Source organism: Equus caballus, chromosome 24, assembly GCF_041296265.1.
Source record: "Equus caballus isolate H_3958 breed thoroughbred chromosome 24, TB-T2T, whole genome shotgun sequence".
NCBI classification, from domain to species: Eukaryota; Metazoa; Chordata; class Mammalia; order Perissodactyla; family Equidae; genus Equus; species Equus caballus.
This window is the reverse complement of record NC_091707.1, coordinates 51,597,929-51,616,925: the sequence shown is the minus strand read 5'-3', so window position 1 is coordinate 51,616,925 and position 18,997 is coordinate 51,597,929. Positions and strand designations below refer to the sequence as shown.

General features: G+C 37.8%; 1 protein-coding gene across 3 annotated transcripts in view; it reads left to right on the top strand.

Moving 5' to 3' along the window:
- The window catches only part of ATG2B (autophagy related 2B), a 68,305-nt gene that overhangs the window by 34,038 nt on the left and 15,270 nt on the right, over positions 1-18,997 (top strand). For 2 of the 3 annotated variants that reach the window (XM_023628345.2, XM_023628346.2), the window contains exons 19-34: positions 3,766-3,923; positions 4,308-4,480; positions 4,961-5,111; positions 6,104-6,303; positions 6,489-6,569; positions 7,818-7,924; positions 8,083-8,175; positions 8,756-8,826; positions 9,414-9,490; positions 9,779-9,949; positions 11,759-11,900; positions 13,639-13,841; positions 14,828-15,054; positions 16,000-16,108; positions 17,075-17,269; positions 18,182-18,283. In XM_023628345.2, coding sequence (XP_023484113.2) covers positions 3,766-3,923; positions 4,308-4,480; positions 4,961-5,111; positions 6,104-6,303; positions 6,489-6,569; positions 7,818-7,924; positions 8,083-8,175; positions 8,756-8,826; positions 9,414-9,490; positions 9,779-9,949; positions 11,759-11,900; positions 13,639-13,841; positions 14,828-15,054; positions 16,000-16,108; positions 17,075-17,269; positions 18,182-18,283 — 2,260 coding nt within the window. Of the gene's footprint in view, positions 1-3,765; positions 3,924-4,307; positions 4,481-4,960; positions 5,112-6,103; positions 6,304-6,488; positions 6,570-7,817; positions 7,925-8,082; positions 8,176-8,755; positions 8,827-9,413; positions 9,491-9,778; positions 9,950-11,758; positions 11,901-13,638; positions 13,842-14,827; positions 15,055-15,999; positions 16,109-17,074; positions 17,270-17,459; positions 17,516-18,181; positions 18,284-18,997 lie in introns of all 3 variants that reach the window. The other variant, XR_011432304.1, reaches the window with a different exon arrangement.

Genomic DNA, 18,997 nt, shown 5'->3' with positions numbered 1-18,997 from the left:
TTGAGGAAGATTAATGCTGAGCTAACATCTGCTGCCACTCCTCCTCTTTTTCCTGAGGAAGACTGGCCCTGAGCTAACATCTGTGCCCATCTTCCTCTGTTTTATATGTGGGATGCCTGCCACAGCACGGCTTGATAAGTGATGTGTAGGTCCACGCCTGGGATCCAAACTGGTGAACTCCAGGCCTCTGAAGCGGAACATGCAAACTGAACCACTATGCCATCAGGCTTGCCCTCACAATATTCTTTTAACTGTACAACTTCACACATGAGCTAAAGTTGGGAAACCACTTACCTCTAGGCTACTCTGTTTTATAATTGAGCAGTGTCTACTACTAAGAGCTAACGAATGTGCACACTAAGACTGAACAAAATGAAACGACCGGTTCAGGGTCTAGCCCAGAGGTCAGAAGGGCTTAATCCATTTCTTTCTCTTTCTGCACTGATTGAGCAGGTGGCTGTTGGTTAAACTGGAATATGGAACAGTAATGCATACCTTCCACGTTCAATATATAAATATACGTTCATTTACCACTTCTTTTTTCAGTACAGGACAAGGCCTTGTCTTTGAATATGAGCCACTGGTGGAAATTTTTACCTAACGTATGCCCAGAAGGCTTTGTGTACCGTTTTCAATTTCAGTTTCTTTAAAGTGGAGTGAAAAAATAGTTTCACAGCAATCTGAGGGCAGAATCCTGTTTTTAAAGATTTTTTTTCACCTCAATCTATATACTTAAAAGCCATCAGCACAATATTGAATAAAACTATACTTACAATAACATACAGCTGGGATGAGCAGATTTGAGGCCAAACACAGTTGACCAGTGGTCACTGGACAGAACGTACAGCTGAGCTGGTGGGAGCAGAAGTTCCCGGTGCGCTGGAGAGTAGTCTGCCAGAAGCCAGCGGTTAGCATGTGGGGAGCGTCAGTCTGTGTGGCGGGGGGCGTGGTTGACTTCTTCAATCCGGGAACTAGAGATTATCTGTTCATCTGGAGTGTGGGTTAAATGGGGTTGCTTAAGAGAGTTTCTGTTCTGGTTGTCTCTGCCCACTTCTCCGTCTCTCAGGCCCCTAGAATTGTAGAAATACTGCAGTGCTCCCTCACTCTGTGGGCCATAGAAATCCCTTATCTAAGTTCTGCAGGCTGTGGATTCTTTGCTCTTTATTTGGCTTTGTGTGTATATGTATTTTTTATTTTCAAATTAATATTATTTAAAAATTTTTCAAACATTCTCAAACTTACAGAAGAGTTACAAGTACAGGACAAAGAGTTTTTTTCCCCGAACCATTTGAGAGTGTCCTGCTGACGTGATGCCCCTTGAACCTTGAGCGCCTGAGTGTGTGTTTCTCACAAAGAAGGACATTCTTCTGCATAACCGTCATTCCCATCAAAATGAGGAAATTAATATTATACATTACTACCATGTAGCCTTCAGACCCCGTTCAAGTTTTGCTAAATGTCTCAATAATGCCTTTTATATATATAATTTTTTTTTGTATTTTTCTGAGCAGGAGTTATAATCAACTCTGTCTTTACTTCAAACATTTAAAATACTGGTTTATTCCTTTAGTGCTTTGGTCAACTGGCTCCTTTTAGAAGGACAGGCTCAGGTATAGGAGAATTTTTTTCTATGTCGAAAGTCCTTTAGAATAGAATATAAAGAAGAATTCTAACTGGTTTTATTTAATCAAATATTTATTGAGCATCTGTTATATTTCAGGCTCATAGCCACAGAATCATGGTGATGTGTCCTTAAATATCTTAAGCAGTATTTTCTTTCTTGATACTGAAAACATCATCCAATGTTTTATGGTATTAATGGTGTCGACTGTGTTTAGACCAAAAAGTAAATAAGAAAACATAGTAAAATCATAGGAAATTTGTATTTACAGTCACATAGTACGAACTCAAGGTTTTATTTAACGTAATAGTTTCTCCTTAACCTATGAAGATCAGAGTATGGTTGTTGGGAACAAGGTAAAGGAAGAGCATTTCCTGAGAAAATTCTTCATTTTATACCTTCATTATTTCTCTATATAGAGGTTTAGACTAAGACCTGGATTTAGACTCGTGTTTCTTTGTCCTGTGAGTAGTATGCCTAAGAAGCAGCAAGCCAAGTGCGTACCACACAGTTCGGGGCCATAGCTGTCACTGTGTCTGTGACAGACCTGTTTCTGCCCCGTAATCCTGGTATTCTTTATCTAGTGATGCTTCTGTAAAGAGACCTTTTGGGTGGAGATTACAGTCTGCTGAGAGTCATAGTCCTCAGTCCTGGATTATACTTCCAAGGCTTCAGAAGCTCTAGAATTGGCCCGGGAAGTTCCTAAACAAGTGGCTTCTCACAGGAAGGGGCCAAGGCTACATCATTGCTTGGCACCTTGATTGGTATTCACACTAGGCTTTACGATGAGTCTGTGGTTTTGGCAGTCCTTCCATGTGAGTCATCCACTGGTCCTTTCATCATCAAACCTTTGCTGCCTGCTATGTGACAGCCGCTGTGCTGGGCACACATAAAGATGACTGAGACACAAGTTCCTATCTCTGAGGGGCTACAATCCAGGAAGGGGAAACAAGAAAATACAGTAGAGTATTATGGTGTTATGATTGAATTATGTATGTGAGGGATATGCCGCGGATCCAAATGTAACAAAAGTCTTCGTGGAGGACATTATAAAGTTTTCTTGAAAGGTTAGAGCATGGGTGTTGGGGAGAGGGTAGGGACAGAAGAGCATCTGAGTAGAGTCAAATATTTCTTCGAAAAAGTAGGATGTAGTAGCCTAGCTGTGACATCTGTCACCCCATTAGTCACCAGAATTGACTTGGCTGTTCTAACTAGTTAGAAAGTTGGAAGGGTTTCCTCTCCTTATTTCCTGTTCTATATGCAGTCTTCATCTCATGCAAACTTCCCAGTGAAGCTGTGCTTTCTCTTGAAGAGAGAAAAAGCAGATATCCCTAGAGGAAGTGAGTAATGGAAAAGAACTGAGGGGAGCTGGACATGATCTGGGCACTGGTCCCACTTCTACTAATTAGCTGTGTGACCTTGGGCAGGTCACTTAACCTCTGTGAGGCAGTTTTTTCAAATGTAAAGTGAGAGCAGTGGTCCTCCCTTGGCTGCCCCCCAGGACTGATGGAGGGTCGAATGAGACCACGCGTGATCTGTTACGGTTTAGAGTGCTCTTGCACATGCGAACAGTCTTCCTTTGGTACTTGATGGATTTTTATTTTTAATTAACTTCCTCCTTTAAAGTGCATTTAGATGTATGTAATTTGATGCATATGGCACAGGTAAGGCTAGGCAGGTATCTAGTTGTACAGATTGCTTCCTCACTGCCCTGCACTAGAGCCATGTCAGTTGTTTTTCCATTGAAACAACATAATTGATGTTTTTGGGTTTTTTTTTAAAGATTTAATTTTTCCTTTTTTCTCCCAAAGCCCCCCAGTACATAGTTGTATATTCTCAGTTGTGGGTCCTTCTAGTTGTGGCATGTGGGATGCCACCTCAGCATGGCTTGATGAGCGGTGCCATGTCCACGCCCAGGGTTCGAACTGGCAAACCCTTGAGCTGTGGAAGCAGAGCACGCGAACTTAACCACTCGGCCACAGGGCCGGGCCCTGATGTTTTTTACAAAACTTTTTTGTAGGATCTAATTTGTGTCACTATTTATAAAAACCATTATTCTTGTGATTTCTTTAAGGGATATTCTTTAGTTTGCTTTCAGTTGAACTAGTTGTTATGTACTTATTTTTCAACTTTCGTTTTTATAGGATTTTTAATGACTTGCTGCTGTGGGAACCAACAGCTCCTTCACCAGTGGAGACATTCGAAAATATTTCTTATGGTATTGGGCTCTCAGTAGCCAGTCAGCTGATTAATACCTTCAACAAAGATAGTTTTAGTCAATTTAAATCAACAGTACACTATGGTAATATATTTTAAGTTTGTTCTGAATTAACAAAGTAGTAGCCTCTTCAATGCATGGATTTAAAAATGTTTCTTTGATGATGTTTTCCATTTGTAACTACATTTTATAATACCTTTTAGTAATTTACAGTATTTCCCCACATCTATCTGTATATTGAGAATGTTAATATCAATTAAAGTTATCTTTGTAGTGATAGTATATACATTGTCTGAAATTCAGTGGTAAAGAGAAAAACGTAGAAAGTACATTTTTATTGTTATTCCAGATTTTTTGTAAAAATAGATTGTAAAATATTCTTGTGATAAAATATTCTTGTGATAATGTTCAAGTTGTTATTTTAATAAGCTGTCAGAATCATGTAATTGTGACATTTATTTCTCATAGATGAGGAAAGTGGATCTGAAGAGGAGACTTTGCAGTATTTTTCTACTGTTGATCCCAACTATCGTTCCCGTAGGAAAAAAAAACTAGACTCTCAGAACAAGAACTCGCAGAGTTTTCTCTCAGTTCTTCTGAGTATTAATCATGGATTAATGTCAGTTTTTACAGAGGTAAAGGTAAGCATTTACAAATGCAAAGTGTTTTTTCAAGTGTGTGCTGTTTTCAATCTGCCGTGATATATGCATCAGTAGTTGAGCTAGTTTGAGGTGGTCTCACTGACTGATGAAGATCAGTTTTCTGAGGCGCGCCATGACGACAGCGGCTTTGAGAATTTAGCTTTCTTTGCAGATCAAAAGACAAATGGTATGTGGGCCTTCTTTTGGAAAACATGCTGGTTCTGCTCTTGAGGTGATAACTAGTAATTTATCTCTTATAAAGGAGGATGAAGTACAGGGATTCATTTGGCAGAAGAGACCCCACATAGCATTTAATTACTCAGTTTTGAATACCATCTTGTTGGATGGTTCAGGAGTCAGACCACTTTGCTGCAATGTGGGAGATTCTCCTAAACTGAATCAAGAGGAGCATTCTAAGGGTCAGAATTACTTTTCTGCATTTAAATAATGGCGTCTATGTTTTTCTAATCTTCTCATTAGCAAGATAATGGAGATCTGTTGGAAAACAAGCATGGTGAATTCTGGTTAGAGTTCAACGGTGGTTCCTTATTTTGTGTGACCAGATATGAAGGTTTTGATGACAAGCACTACATCTGCCTTCATTCTAGCAGTTTCAGTCTGTACCACAAAGGTAGGACAAATGTTAAATATGTGTGTTTTGTTCACCTCTGTTTAGACATGTTTAAGTTTTGTCTAATAAATCAAATCTATTGAGAAGAGAAATTTCTCATATTAGAAATTATTTTGTGGGGGGGTTCTGATTCCACTGGCAAAGTAATACTTATTGTAAACTAGAAGTTGACTTCATGTTCTTTTTTTGCAACAACTTTGTTGGGATGTAGTTCACATACTATACAATTCACCCATTTAGAATGCACATTTCAGTGGTTTTTAGTATTCCACAGAGTTGTGTAACCATCATCACAATCAACTTTAGAACATTTTCATCACTGCCAAAAGAAACTCTGTGCCCGTTAGCTATAACCACCCACCACAGCCCTCCCATCTCCCCTAAGCAACCACTAATCTACTTGGTCTCCATGGATCTGTCTCCTCTGGATGTTTCATGTAAATGGAATCATACAATATATGGTCTTTTGTGACTGGCATCTTTGATTTGTCGTGATGTTTTCAAGGTTCATTAGAGTGTTTCAGTATTTTTTTCCTTTTTATTGCCAAATAATATTCCATTTTATGGGTATACCGTATCTTATTATCTATTGATCAGTTGATGGGACTTTACATTCTTTGTTCTCTTTTGAGCAGTATTTCCTTTTGGTAACAGATACAGAGTTTACTATTCTTTGAGCACATTTCCTGTGTTACCTTGTGAATACACATGAGATACTTGCACATTCTTAATGTTTATCAGGTTTTCCTATTTAAATTTAATTTTCCTAGCATTTCAAATCTTAATTTTTTTTTTAAGTTGGGTACTGTCAGTCATACCAGCATGAGCAGAGAGTTATGAGTTATTATTGCCAAGCTAGTTGTTGGTCATTTTGCTTTCAGGATTATGTTATATTCAATGGAGGTACATCGAGTTTTTGTTTGGAGTTATAGAAGTCCGTGAACTAATTCAAGTAACCGTTTTGTTATATTTTCACCTCAATGCGGGTGTAGGCATAGTGGATGGAGTGATTCTTCCTACAGAAACACGACTGCCCAGTTCTACCCGCCCACATTGGTTGGAACCTACTATTTATTCCTCTGAAGAAGATGGCCTCAGTAAAGTTTCTTCAGATGGTGTTGGAGGAGACGCTATGAATATGCTCTCTGTTGCAGTTAAAATATTGTCTGATAAATCCGAGTCCAATACAAAGGTTTGTATTTTGTACTTTTATACCATTAAGTACTTGCTGTTGATTTGATTACTAGCTAAAAATGATTGCATAAAAGGCAACGTACTTTTTTTTTTTTAAACACACTTAATTAGAAAAACTTTTCAAGTTTTGAATTAGAGGGTTATGTAGGTGATAAAGGTAATTCTTTGTCTTGCTCTGGATAGGAATTTCTCATTGCTGTAGGACTGAAAGGAGCCACTCTCCAGCACAGAATGCTTCCTTCTGGGCTTAGCTGGCATGAGCAGGTAACAGAGCTGTTATATATGTATTGATTTAAGTTTTACTTTATATTAACATATATTACATGTACTGGAAAAGTTCACAAATCATAAATGTTCAGTGCTCATTGGATTATCATGAAGTCAGCGCTCCTGTGTAACTACCTCTTAGGTTAGGAAATGGAACATTATCACTACCTCAGAATGTGGTTGATTTTTTTTATCTTAGAGTTTGGTCCCCATATATCTCAAAGACAGAGTCATCCTTTATGTCATTAAAGGGAAGGGATTCTGTGTCCCAGGACCTGTACAGTGCCTGGCATAGAGGAGCAGTAAATGATGTGTTGACTTGCACTTCTAACACATGTCTATTCTTTAACTGCCATAACTTCAGAATTATTCCTTAGGCCAGTAACGTGCTTTCAGGCATTTATAAGAGTGTCTATAATTAATTTCCAGTGTAATAATTCTTTGGTTAATGAAATACAGTTGGTTGTTTTTCAGAGGAAATTTTGGGTTAAGAAGTTAACTCTTCTTTATGTGAGAATGAAGACTAGTACACTGTCATTCTTGTTCATTTTCTTTAGAAAGAGGAACTTTTTCTTTGTGTTGGGAAAATAAATTATTTTAAACTTCAATGTTTTCAGAAAGCTTTTTTCATAAAAGCATTTAGGAAACATGAAGGAGATATATATATTATATGTCCTATATAGATATATACATATATATCTGTATATAGGGGTGGGTAGAGAGATGGGCAGTATGAACACAGAAGTGTTTCTAAGGGTGAGATTTAGCCTGACCTCCGTGTTTAGATTACAAATATGGGAGTATAGATGTTGGTAGGGACTGGTTTTCAGACTGCGCTGGGTATAAATTAAGGAAAAAGAAGTTCTCTCCACAATGGATTATATAGAAAACCAGATAGAGAGTTTTAAGCAATCTTTAACAAAATTTTTTTCAAGAATTATTCCAAGGAAAATAATGTGAAAGTATATTATAGATACTTTATTAGTTTCATCAGATATGATTTTCCAAGATTTCTGTAGCATTTCAATTGTTGGATGGGCCTCTTTATTTCAAATGCTAGTTTTGCAAATACTTTTTGAAGTCAATTCCTTCAAAATGATGACTTTTTTTCCTTTAGTATTATGATTTTCCAATAAATCATTGCTTTTTCTGTGAGATATTTTGTTTGACATTGATATTAAGGATATCATATCAAAACTTTTTTTTTCTTCTAAAGCAGGGCGTTTTATATTTTTGTGATTATAGATTTTATACTTCTTGAATATTGCTGATGAGCCTGTTCTGGGATATAATCCTCCAACTTCATTTACAACTTTTCATGTTCATCTCTGGAGCTGTGCCCTTGATTATAGGTTAGTTTACAAATGGAACAAGATAAAGTTTTCTTGTTTAAAATGTATACTAGGTTTTGAAAAATACATAATTCAGTGGAGTGAAGGTTCAGATGCTTTTGAAAGGAGGGTGTGTCGTCACAGCAGTCTGATGTTCTGTCGTTTCTCTGTGGTCTCAGGCCTCTTTCTCTGCCCATCCGATCTCTTCTCACTGTGGAGACGTTCAGCGTTTCTAGCAGTGTGGCCTTGGACAAGTCATCTTCTACTCTCAGGTACCTGTGTGCACTTCATTGTATGCTAAATGCAGCTGTTCCGAGCATGCTAATTAGTATTTGTCTAAACCCTTTGATTAAAGTCTCGATGTTTTGTTAAAGCCAACATCCTTTTACTAATAGTCATGTCCCTTTATCCAAGTTTTCAGTTTTTCTTTCTAAGATGATTCATCTCATTTCTTCTGTTCGTTACTGTATTTCATTTATAGGGAGGAAATTAATTCCTGAGGTTGTTAGTTTACTTTTGAAAACGTATATATAAACTTCCCAAATTACCTGATATACTTTATTTTCATAATTTAAACCTTGTGAATTTGGGCATCTACCAAACAAAAAAATGCTGAAAATTTAGAATTAATTTGAGCAGATGATTTAATTTCATTCTATACACCATTTAAATATTCCTAGCACTCATAAACCATGCATTTTAAAGAAGTGTTAGATATACTTATAAGTTAGAAACTGCATATCACTTTGATAATATTTACATCAGAAAGAATGATACAACTATGTATATAGTAATCACTTAGCATATATTCCAATAAGTATTTTAGATGTTGATTTTATGTTTTTTTCTCAGAATAATTTTGGATGAAGCTGCTTTACATCTGTCTGACAAGTGTAATACTGTCACTATAAATTTGAATAGAGGTAAGAGTTAAAAAAGATAATTGGGGATAGATAATGCTCTATTATATTTGTGTGTGAATATTTTAAAGCATTATAACTCTGGGATAATGCCAGTGAACTAAGGATCTTATTAAATGTCAGTTTGAAGTTGTAATGTCCTTATAACATCAGTTAAGTATACACTTTTTTTAATATAAGACAAATTTTGTTTCTAACTAAAATAAAGTGAATTGTAGGATTTTTGTAGCATGAAACTATATTTCCATTGCATTGTAAACGTTTGTAGCACTACCTGCCATGAATTTTAAAGAAATGCTAGTGTTATTAGGTGTTTGTTGGATAAGCTTTGTTTTTTCTTTTTTAGCTTGAGGAAGGTTGTCCCTGAGCTAACATCTGTGCCAGTCTTCCTCTATTTTGTATGTGGGATGTCACCACAGCATGGCTTGATGAATGGTGTGTAGGTCTGTGCCCAGGGTCCAAAACGACAAACCCCAGGCTGCTAAAGCAGAGTGTGTAAACTTAACCAATACAGCACAGGGCTGGCCCTGGATAAGCATCTTTTGAAAGCTGTACTTAGGCATTTTATTAATTACTTTTTAACATTTTAGATTATGTTCGTGTGATGGATATGGGGCTTTTGGAATTAACCATAACTGCGGTGAAGTCTGATTCTGATGGAGAGCAAGTAAGTTATTAAGATAAATGGAAATTTTTATTTAAGTCCTATTTTTCAAATGAGACACTAAAAAAAATATTGAATTTACTATAAAATTATTTTTCCACTTACATAGTTTTAGTCAAAAATAGGTAAAATACTTTAAAATCAAGATTGAGTTATTATAAACAAACATGTCCTGTTGCAAGGCAATTATCATATTATATTTTATTTAATGTAATAAGCCTATGCAAAAAAGAAATTTTTGTCTGTTGTTTGGAAAACACTGTCATCCTTTTTCCCTTGTGTCCCGTCCAGACTGAGCCACGCTTTGAGTTACACTGTTCCAGTGATGTTGTCCATATCAGGACGTGCTCAGATTCCTGTGCTGCGTTAATGAACCTCATTCAGTACATTGCAAGCTATGGGGACTTACACGCAGCCAACAAGGCGGAGATGCGGCCTGGAGCTCCTCCAAGAAAGATGAAGGTACAGCTGCAACATCATTCCTTAGAAGTCACTCGCCCCCCCACCCCATTCTAGCCACGTGAGTGACGTGTTTATGCCAGCGAGGTCTTCTTCATGCCAGTCATAAGACAGAAAAGAAACTGAAAAATTATCGCTTCAGAGTGATAGGGTCTGGAAAGCTGATTCCATGGGCCTTTTTGGAAAACCATTCTACCATTTGATATCCTTTGTTTCAGAATACATTAATCTTCTCAACCAAAGTAATACTTTTTTCCAGACTTAAGTTATTTTCATCTGTCTGGGAAGAAAGAAAATATTTTTAACATATAAGAGCTTTTTGTTTTGTTTTTAAAGATTTTTTCCTTTTTTTCCCCAGAGCCCCCTGGTACATAGTTGTGTATTTTCAGTTGTGGATCCTTCTAGTTGTGGCATGTGTGATGCCACCTCAGCATGGCTTGATGAGTGTTGCCGTGTTTGTGCCCAGAATCCCAACCAGCGAAACCCTGGGCCGCTGAAGCAGAGCACGCAAACTTAACCACTCGGCCACGGGGCTGGCCCCTAACATATAAGAGCTGCCTGTGTGCAAGTTGTTTGTAAAAATGCTCTGAGAAGGTAGATGGCAGATGTTAATATTATTACCAGAAGACTTATTTATATAATACTATCGTCCATGTTTATCATCTACTTTTCAGTATACTTTTCCAGTTTTCAGTATACTTTCTCATATGTAATTTCCTATAATCCAGTGCAATAGAGAGGTTAAAGATGATCATCTCTGTGTTACAAATGAATAAGTTAAAACCCAGAGAATTTAGGCAGTTTGCCCTAATTAGTAGCAGACGCAGCAACAAAAACCCAGATATTTTGATTCCTGGTTTAATGCTTTCTGATGCCCCCAAGTGTCACCTCTCTGCCATGTCTTACGTCCAGATTGAGCAATGTCCAGTTTGTTTAACATTTTTTATTTTTCAGTGTTGTCATTCTTCTTTATAGCCTCTTCTGTGAACAGAATTCTCAATCCCCTTAGGCTGTGGAGCCTCTAGTAAGGGTCTGGCTGGCCTTGCATTATCATTCGTTCAGGATGATCTTACACGTTATGTGTTATGCTTCTGTTTTTGATTCCTTGCTCCTGCCATATTTTCACTATTAATAAGGTGATCTATGACACTCCCTCTCTACTGTTTAGTCTTTTTTAAAAGCATTCTTGAGTTTATTAACAGTTATTTTAAGTTATCCGTTTTGAATTGGATCTTTTCATTTTAGAGTCATGTTCACATTTCATGAGCACAGTTCACTAACCAGGATGGTAAAGCATCAGTGCTGAAATTGAGTCCATGAATCACCATTTAGTAGACTGTCTCTCTTGTGTATGCCCCCCACTGTCCTTAAGTGTGTCTATTTGTTCCAAGCAATGAGTCTCTGACCTACAGTGGCTTTGTCTCGAAGGGGTGAAAGTCGTTGGTAGCCATCAGATTTGAGCAGATCAAACTCTCTACAGAGAGAGAGCCCCTCTTCCCCAGCTTTGCTGCAGTTTTTTCCAACTTCCTTTTCTTCTAATGTATTTCCTCTTCAAGATCCTAGTTCACTGTGCTGGCTTAGAGGCAATGACACATTTATTTCTATTTGCCAGTAGTTGTTGGAGTGATGATGATGATACTAAAAACTTAAAATGGAAATGTAACAGCTGCTGGGCCAAATACAGAAGAATGAACATGTTCCTCTTTCTAGTGTTTTTGTAAAAAGTAGTGTATTTGTAGGACAAAATAAATGTTAAATAGTTTGCTTTTTAGAGCATTTTCAGTTACTTTTAATTAGGTTTTTTGGCTGTAGGTAGATTCCAGTGGTCGATCATCCTCACGTGGTCCAGTACTTCCTGAAGCAGATCAACAAATTTTACGAGATTTGATGAGTGATGCTATGGAGGAGATTGACATGCAACAAGCTACTTCATCTGCAAAACCACAATCTAATGGTAAGACAGACCAAGACCGTTTCTCTGGATGTACTGATGTTGTAGTTGAGGCTTACCTCATTTGTGTTCCTATAAATTCTTCAGTAAGTAACTTATTAAAGAAAAGACAGGTATGAGTTGTGGTAGATATGTATTAGTCAGCTTGTGTTTATTGAGTGTCTTGCAGATGAATAACACTGGCCAGGGTGTTGTGGGGGATACAGATTAAGTGGAAGACAAAGCTTATGTTTTCTGGTAGCTTATAGTTTAGTAAAACAAATTGGCAGTAAACCAGACTAATGCTGGTACTTAGAATAATTGAGAAATGATATAAGAAAACACTTTAGAATGTGGTATATACTTGGACTATTGTTTGGAAAGGATTGGAATCGTTTCATTAGGCTTGGGTGAAAGTGAAATGAGTTGGCTTTTAAAAAGTGAGTAGGATTTAGATGTGTAGAGGGGAGACAGAAGGTAATCTTGGCAAGGTCATTACCATCAGCAGAGGTACAGACGAAGGCATGTGTGGACCTTAATTATCTAGCCGCTCAGCCTGTTAGTGGAACAGAAATTCCCTTCTTATTGAGAAGAATTAGATAATAAAGTTAGATAAGCAGGGAGGAACTACACAGTTAGTCTTGAAAGCCAAGTGGAAGCATCTCAATATTTTGGAGCATCTATCTAAAACATATTTTTTTCTAATTGGATGAACATAGCTATTTCTATATGTTGTGAATCCTTAATTTTTAAATTTTATTTCATGGTGTTTGAAAAGTTTAGCATTACATGTTGCTTTTATTCTAATTTAGAATAAATTAGAACTAAGGAAGAAGATGGGAACTTTTAGCGTCCTATGTGCTACATTATTTGTAATAAATATTAGCAGCTAACCTATTTATGTGGGAAAGAATATTTAGTAAATATTTACTGAGCAGCTTCAGTATTCAAGATTTTGTACTAGTCACAGGGCAGTTATAAGGATGAGTAAGTCTGAGGTGCTGCCATAGAAGAATTTAAAATCTAATCTGTGAGCCTCTTGAGGCTAAAGTGTCACTTTATTCATCTTAGTCTTCTCAATCCATATTACAGTGTTTGGTTTGAATGAATGAATGGCAAAAGAATTCATAAATCTGATATGTAATATAAATGTATGAAAATGTATGGTCACATACAGATTTTGGCACACATGCAGTCTTTTGTGAACTTAATATTGAGAGAGCTGCCTGAGAACAGGTGTCCGGTTTGGGTATCCAGCGCCCTAAGAAGTAGTCTTTATTGCTTGGAATCGCGCCCTGGCCTAAGATATGCTCAGCAACCGATTCCCCTACCTGCTCCACAAGCAGAGATGTCCTATAGATTTAGGTGAGACACTACTAGATGTAACCAGTTTCTCCCTCTGTTGCAATATTGTCCAAGAAGTTTCTTCCAGAACTCCACCCACAGGACAGAATTGTCAATATGAAATTCTGGCTAAAGTGAAACTCCAGTCAGCGCTAACCAGCTGTTGCCGAATTCCTCAGCTTCTCTAACACCAAATAACTAAGAGGAGACTGTCTGTAACTTTAAGAGACTGTCATTTACTGTTTTCTTAGAGAACTTCAAACTTATTATTAGTCTTTTTATTAGTAGTCAGAAGACTGTTGTAAGAAATAAATGGTACATAATGTGTATCTGACATGTGGTTAAAATGCTTAATAAGTGTTACTGTTATTGATGTTTCAAAATTGCCTAAATAGAATATTGTAATCTTTTTACCTAGGTGTTTTGGATGAAAAATCTCAAATTCAGGAGCCGTGTTGTTCAGACCTCTTCCTGTTTCCAGATGAGAGTGGGAATGTGTCCCAGGAGCCTGGCCCCACTTATGCCTCATTCACTCACCACTTGATTAGTGATGCAGTGACAGGTGTGTCCACGGAAAATGACGACTTCTGCATTCTTTTTGCGCCAAGAGCGACCATTCAGGTAATAAATTGATAATAGGCTCAAGGCCTTGAAATATGTTATATACTGAATTGTCCAAAGGCTACCTGAAAAAGATTCTTTAGATTTTAACTTTTCACAGTTCAGAATTACTTTGTTTTGTCATGTACTATTGATGCTTTATAAATGTTTGATATACTTTACTGTTTCTATGACACATCTCAGAGACTCAGAAGAATGCTCTGTCTTTGCAAAATTTCCTACATAGATTATTGAACTACAGATGTTGTATATGGGAAGTTAACTCTTCAGGGTAGTGGAATTAAATGGCAGAAAGGAGTGCTGCACAGAGTTGCTAGTCCAAGAACTGGGAAAGATGAGGTTTGTGTGAAGGCTGGTGGTTGGTTGATATATATAATTTCCATTTTAGTATCATGCTGACATTTAAAAAGGGTGGTCTGGATTTAGTGAATGCACAGTTCACTAACGAAAATGGTTAAGCATTGGTGCTGGAATTGAACCCAGTAAATCACCATTTAGTGTCTATATGTATTGAACTCAGTGGTAACTTAGGTGAGTGTATTAATTTTACCAAGTTCCAGGAAATTAAAAAAGCCAATCAAATTCAGGTTAAGCTCATTATTAGGAACGTGATAATTTGGTCGGTATGTTGAAGTATGTCAAGTTTGGAGTGCAGTATTGACTTTGAATTAAATAACTACACACACGCGCGCACACGCATCAACACACGCACACTAAATCTGTGCCTTTTCATTGTCAAACAAGTAGTAAAATGTGAATTGTGGACTATAAAAAGTCCTTATGGAGTAACCATAGAACAGGGGATCCATTTTGTGGTTAGTAAAACAGAGTATCTTATGTGATGATTAATGTCAGTGCTTACTATTCCATTTTATATATTGAAATTATTAAAAAGAAAGAATCAAGAAATTCCCTTGAGATGTGCACTATAATCAGTGGTTTCTTCTGAGATAAGAGAGTGTGTGTTACCTGTTTCTCCATCCTAGGAGAAGGAAGAAGAACCAGTGGTAAAAGTAATGGTTGATGATGCAATTGTGATCAGAGAGAATTATTTTAGTGTGCCTGTTAAGAAGACAGACACAAGCAAAGCCCCGTTACACTTTCCCGTTCCTGTGGTTCGGTACGTTGTTAAAGAAGTCTCTCTTGTTTGGCATCTTTATGGAGGAAAAGATTTTGGAACAGCCCCTCCTACTTCTCCAGCTAAAAGTTATCAGTAAGTTAATTTCTACATAAGTTTATTTGGCAGACCAATATATTCTTTTTATAGAAAAATGCAGAGAATTTATCATTTAAAAAAAAATCTATAAAGTAGTATTAAAAACTGTAGTTTAAATGATGCTCTTACATTTTTCCATTTGTGAACTTGTTTGCATTGTTTGTATTTTTACTAAAACATGGTGACTTATGTGATTTCCGTTCAGCACGTTCACTAAAATGAATGAGACCCAGACCTTGCCCTCAGTTCAAAAGGCAAAGACAGTTACGTGAGCAAATCAGGGCAATGAAGTGATGTTTGTGCGTCAGGAGCCAGGGACCGTGCATGCCCCTGAGTCTCCAGCATCCACAGGGTACTACGCAAAGAGTCGATGCTCCTGAAGTACTTGTTAAATGAGTGCATTGTTCGGTAGTGCTAGAAGAGAACTAGAGAGAGAGACTAGGTGTGGTGGGGGCAAACATTCTCATTGGATGGGGAGGGTCAGAAAAGGTTGTGTGGAATGGTAACCTTTGGCACGACAGTGTACTAACTTTTTCAATTTAAAAGTGATTTTTAAAAACTTCTGACTTTACTATAGTTCTTTTTTGTATTAATTGGGATTTCTAGGACTTGTGCTCTTACTATAAGGGTTTGTGAAGTAATAAGGAACTTATAAGGAGGTCTCAGTTCTAAGTCTGTCCTCTGATATGAACACCAATATCATACTTAGGTTTTTCTGTAGTTCTAAATATTTAGCAAGCAGATGATTGCCCTAATGGCAATAATAAAATTAATGTTCTCAGTGTCTTAAAGTATAAAAAATGTGGTTTTGGTTTATAGTAATACAATTTGTGGTGGCGTTCTGTAATCTTATTTTCCTTTTCATCTTATTTTTCCTGATGTTATTCATTGCCTTTCTTTGAATATTCCTTTAACAAAAGGTTTTTTTTCCCCCATTTATAGTAGTCCCCACAGTTCCCCTTCTCACACACCCACAAGACATGGACGTAATATGGTATGTGGGGGAAAAGGAAGAAACCATGACTTTTTAATGGAAATACAGTTAAGCAAGGTAAGACGGCATTTTGAAAGGAAAAGTCCACTAAAGCAGAAGCATTAGTGGGGTTCTTTGGTTGCCTCTCCTCGCCTTGTGGCCTAGAGCCGGCAGTCCCAGCCCTTCGGACTGGAAAAGTGCAGGCGTCTTGTATAAAACTCTCACCTCTTTTTCCTTCTCAGACGTTCTGAGAAGACTGCAGGGTTTTGTTTTTGTTTTCCTAGGCTACCCCTAGAGCAGTGTCTCAGAGTTGAGCAGGCATCAGAATCCCCTTGAGGGCTTGTTAAAACACAGGCTGCTGGACCCCAAAGTTTCTCATTCAGCAGGTCCTAGGTTGGCCTGTGGATTTGTTTTTAACGAGTTCCCAGGTGATTCTGATGCTGCTTTCCCCAGGACGACACCTGGAGAACCACTGCCCTTGGAGCATCTGTCTGGGAAGGCCTGCTGTCGGATAGCACATATGTCAGGTCCTTTGTGAACATCTAGAGACCAGTAGGGCCAGGCCGCCTGTGGCAGTGTGTGCATTCAATTCTGTCAGCTTGTCTGGGATTGTGCCAAGTGTCATGCACTAGGGTGCTTAACATAGGAGGGTTGTAGTGATGACAATTCCTTGTATTTAATTGTATCCTTACCCTCTTTTGGAACTTGAAGTCTGCCTTCAATGATTGATTTTCAAGCAATTTCATAGATATGCAAGATGATAAGTTTATGTCTTATTCCTGTTGAGGGTTTTGCTTGAAAATGTTAGGGATTTTACCAGGATTAAATAAAAAGTGTCAGTCAAGCTTATCTTTGTATGGTAGGGTATGCACAGGTCAATCAATAAATAAGTGAACAAATGAAGGAATGTTATATTCTCTGAAAGTGGAATTGAAAGCTGAGAATTCAAAGAAACTGCTGAGTGATGTTTTGCATTTTATGGAGAAAATCTCATTTAAATAAAATGTAAAGCTTGCTCTATGTTCCTTCTCCTTGTCTGTGAAGGTGAAGTTTCAGCATGAGGTCTACCCCCCATGCAAGCCAGAATGCAGTTCCAGCCTCTTAGAACACCCAGTCTCCCGGCAGGTGTTCATCGTGCAGGATCTTGAAATTCGAGATCGCCTGGCAACATCACAAATGAATAAGTTTTTGTACCTGTATTGCAGTAAAGAAATGCCTCGAAAAGCTCATTCCAACATGGTAAGATTTAAAACTTCATATTTTTTGTTATATTTGTTTTGGAAAAGTGTTTTTATTATATCTAACTGCAGAAGATTTAGATTGGAGAAGATTACTGATTTTTTTTTCCTCATTTTAATATGAATATCTCTTTTAAATGTGCTGCTTAACAGTTTTGTGTTTTAAAAATTATTTTGCATGTCACTTCTAGGGTCCATTCACGATAATTGCCAATATATTGATACTGAGGAAAAGCAGAGTTCCATGGTGATCTACACAAAATATTTAGTATTGCTGGAAGTGTTCCAGATTTCTAACACTTTACGTTTTAGTACAGCAGAAGTGATTAGCTCAGGACTTCTAGAAGAAAACTTTGTAGAAACTGTCTTTGGAATATGGGTCTGTGGATTAGCTTCAGGGGCTCAGCAGACTTCTTTGAGACTGCTCGTACAACATCACCGTTGGAATTGTTTTCCTCTAAAGAGAATCCGTATCTTTCATCAGATTCTTGAGGAGTGTGCACCTGAAAAAGTGTGATTCAGGTTTTTTTTTTTAAAGATTTTATTTTTTCCTTTTTCTCCCCAACGCCCCCCGGTACATAGTTGTGTATTCTTCGTTGTGGGTTCTTCTAGTTGTGGCATGTGGGACGCTGCCTCAGCGTGGTCTGATGAGCAGTGCCATGTCCGCGCCCAGGATTCGAACCAACGAAACACTGGGCCGCCTGCTGCGGAGTGCGCGAACTTAACCACTCGGCCACGGGGCCAGCCCCTTGATTCAGGTTTTTAAGGAAAGAGGGTAAAGAATTCCACTTTTTGTTCTAATGTAGGGAATAGAAATGGTTTTTGTTTTTTCTTCTCTTTTTCCTTTTTTAATGAAAAAAAGGTCATAATTATCATTGGGGAAAAAAATGTTTCTCTCTTTCTTATCTTGTAGTTGACAGTTAAAGCATTACACGTGCGCCCAGAGTCTGGCAGGTCCCCACAGGAATGCTGCTTAGGAGTGTCGCTGATGCCCCTTCGTCTCAATATTGACCAGGTTGGTACTGCAAGGGTGATTCCTGGAGTTAGGAGTCAATATATAGATGTATATCCCCATTCAGAATGAGAGATTTAACTTAGTAGAATTGTGATAGTTAGTATTGTTTCACGTTTATGAAAGTTGCATAATTAAAGCAGACCCCCTCTCGTGAAGAACAGGGCAACTTCATTAGGCATTTGGAATCTGAGCAGTTGGTGAGTAAACCTTGTTAGATGTTGCCTCCAGTCTCCTGCTCGTTGTCTATGTGACATAGCCCTTAAGACCTACTTCTTATTCTCTACTCCTTACACACATACTCCTAATGCAGATGTACACTTATGCTCAGAGAGCAGTAAAGGACTCCCTGATATCTATGATTGAAAGATAGGAAGGCTTGTGTCTTAATCTCGGCACCTGGCAGAGAACTCCTGCTTTGGGCAGAATGACAAATCAGTAAATTGGCATCTAAACGGGTCACAGGCAACAGAGATTTATGGAAAGGCATAAAGAAACCCTCTTTCCCGTGTTCCAGCTAGCATCCCACTGAATTATTCTGAGTTCCACTTTGACCCCGAGAACTGGCTAAAACATAGTGCCTCTTTGACAAACTATTCCAAGTATCTGAAAATATGATGCTTTATGGTAGTGCAGTAGACTGATGAGGAACATGGGTTTGGAGTCTGACCTGGGTTTAAATCTCACTTCTCTTTTACTAGTTGTGTAGCTTTGGGT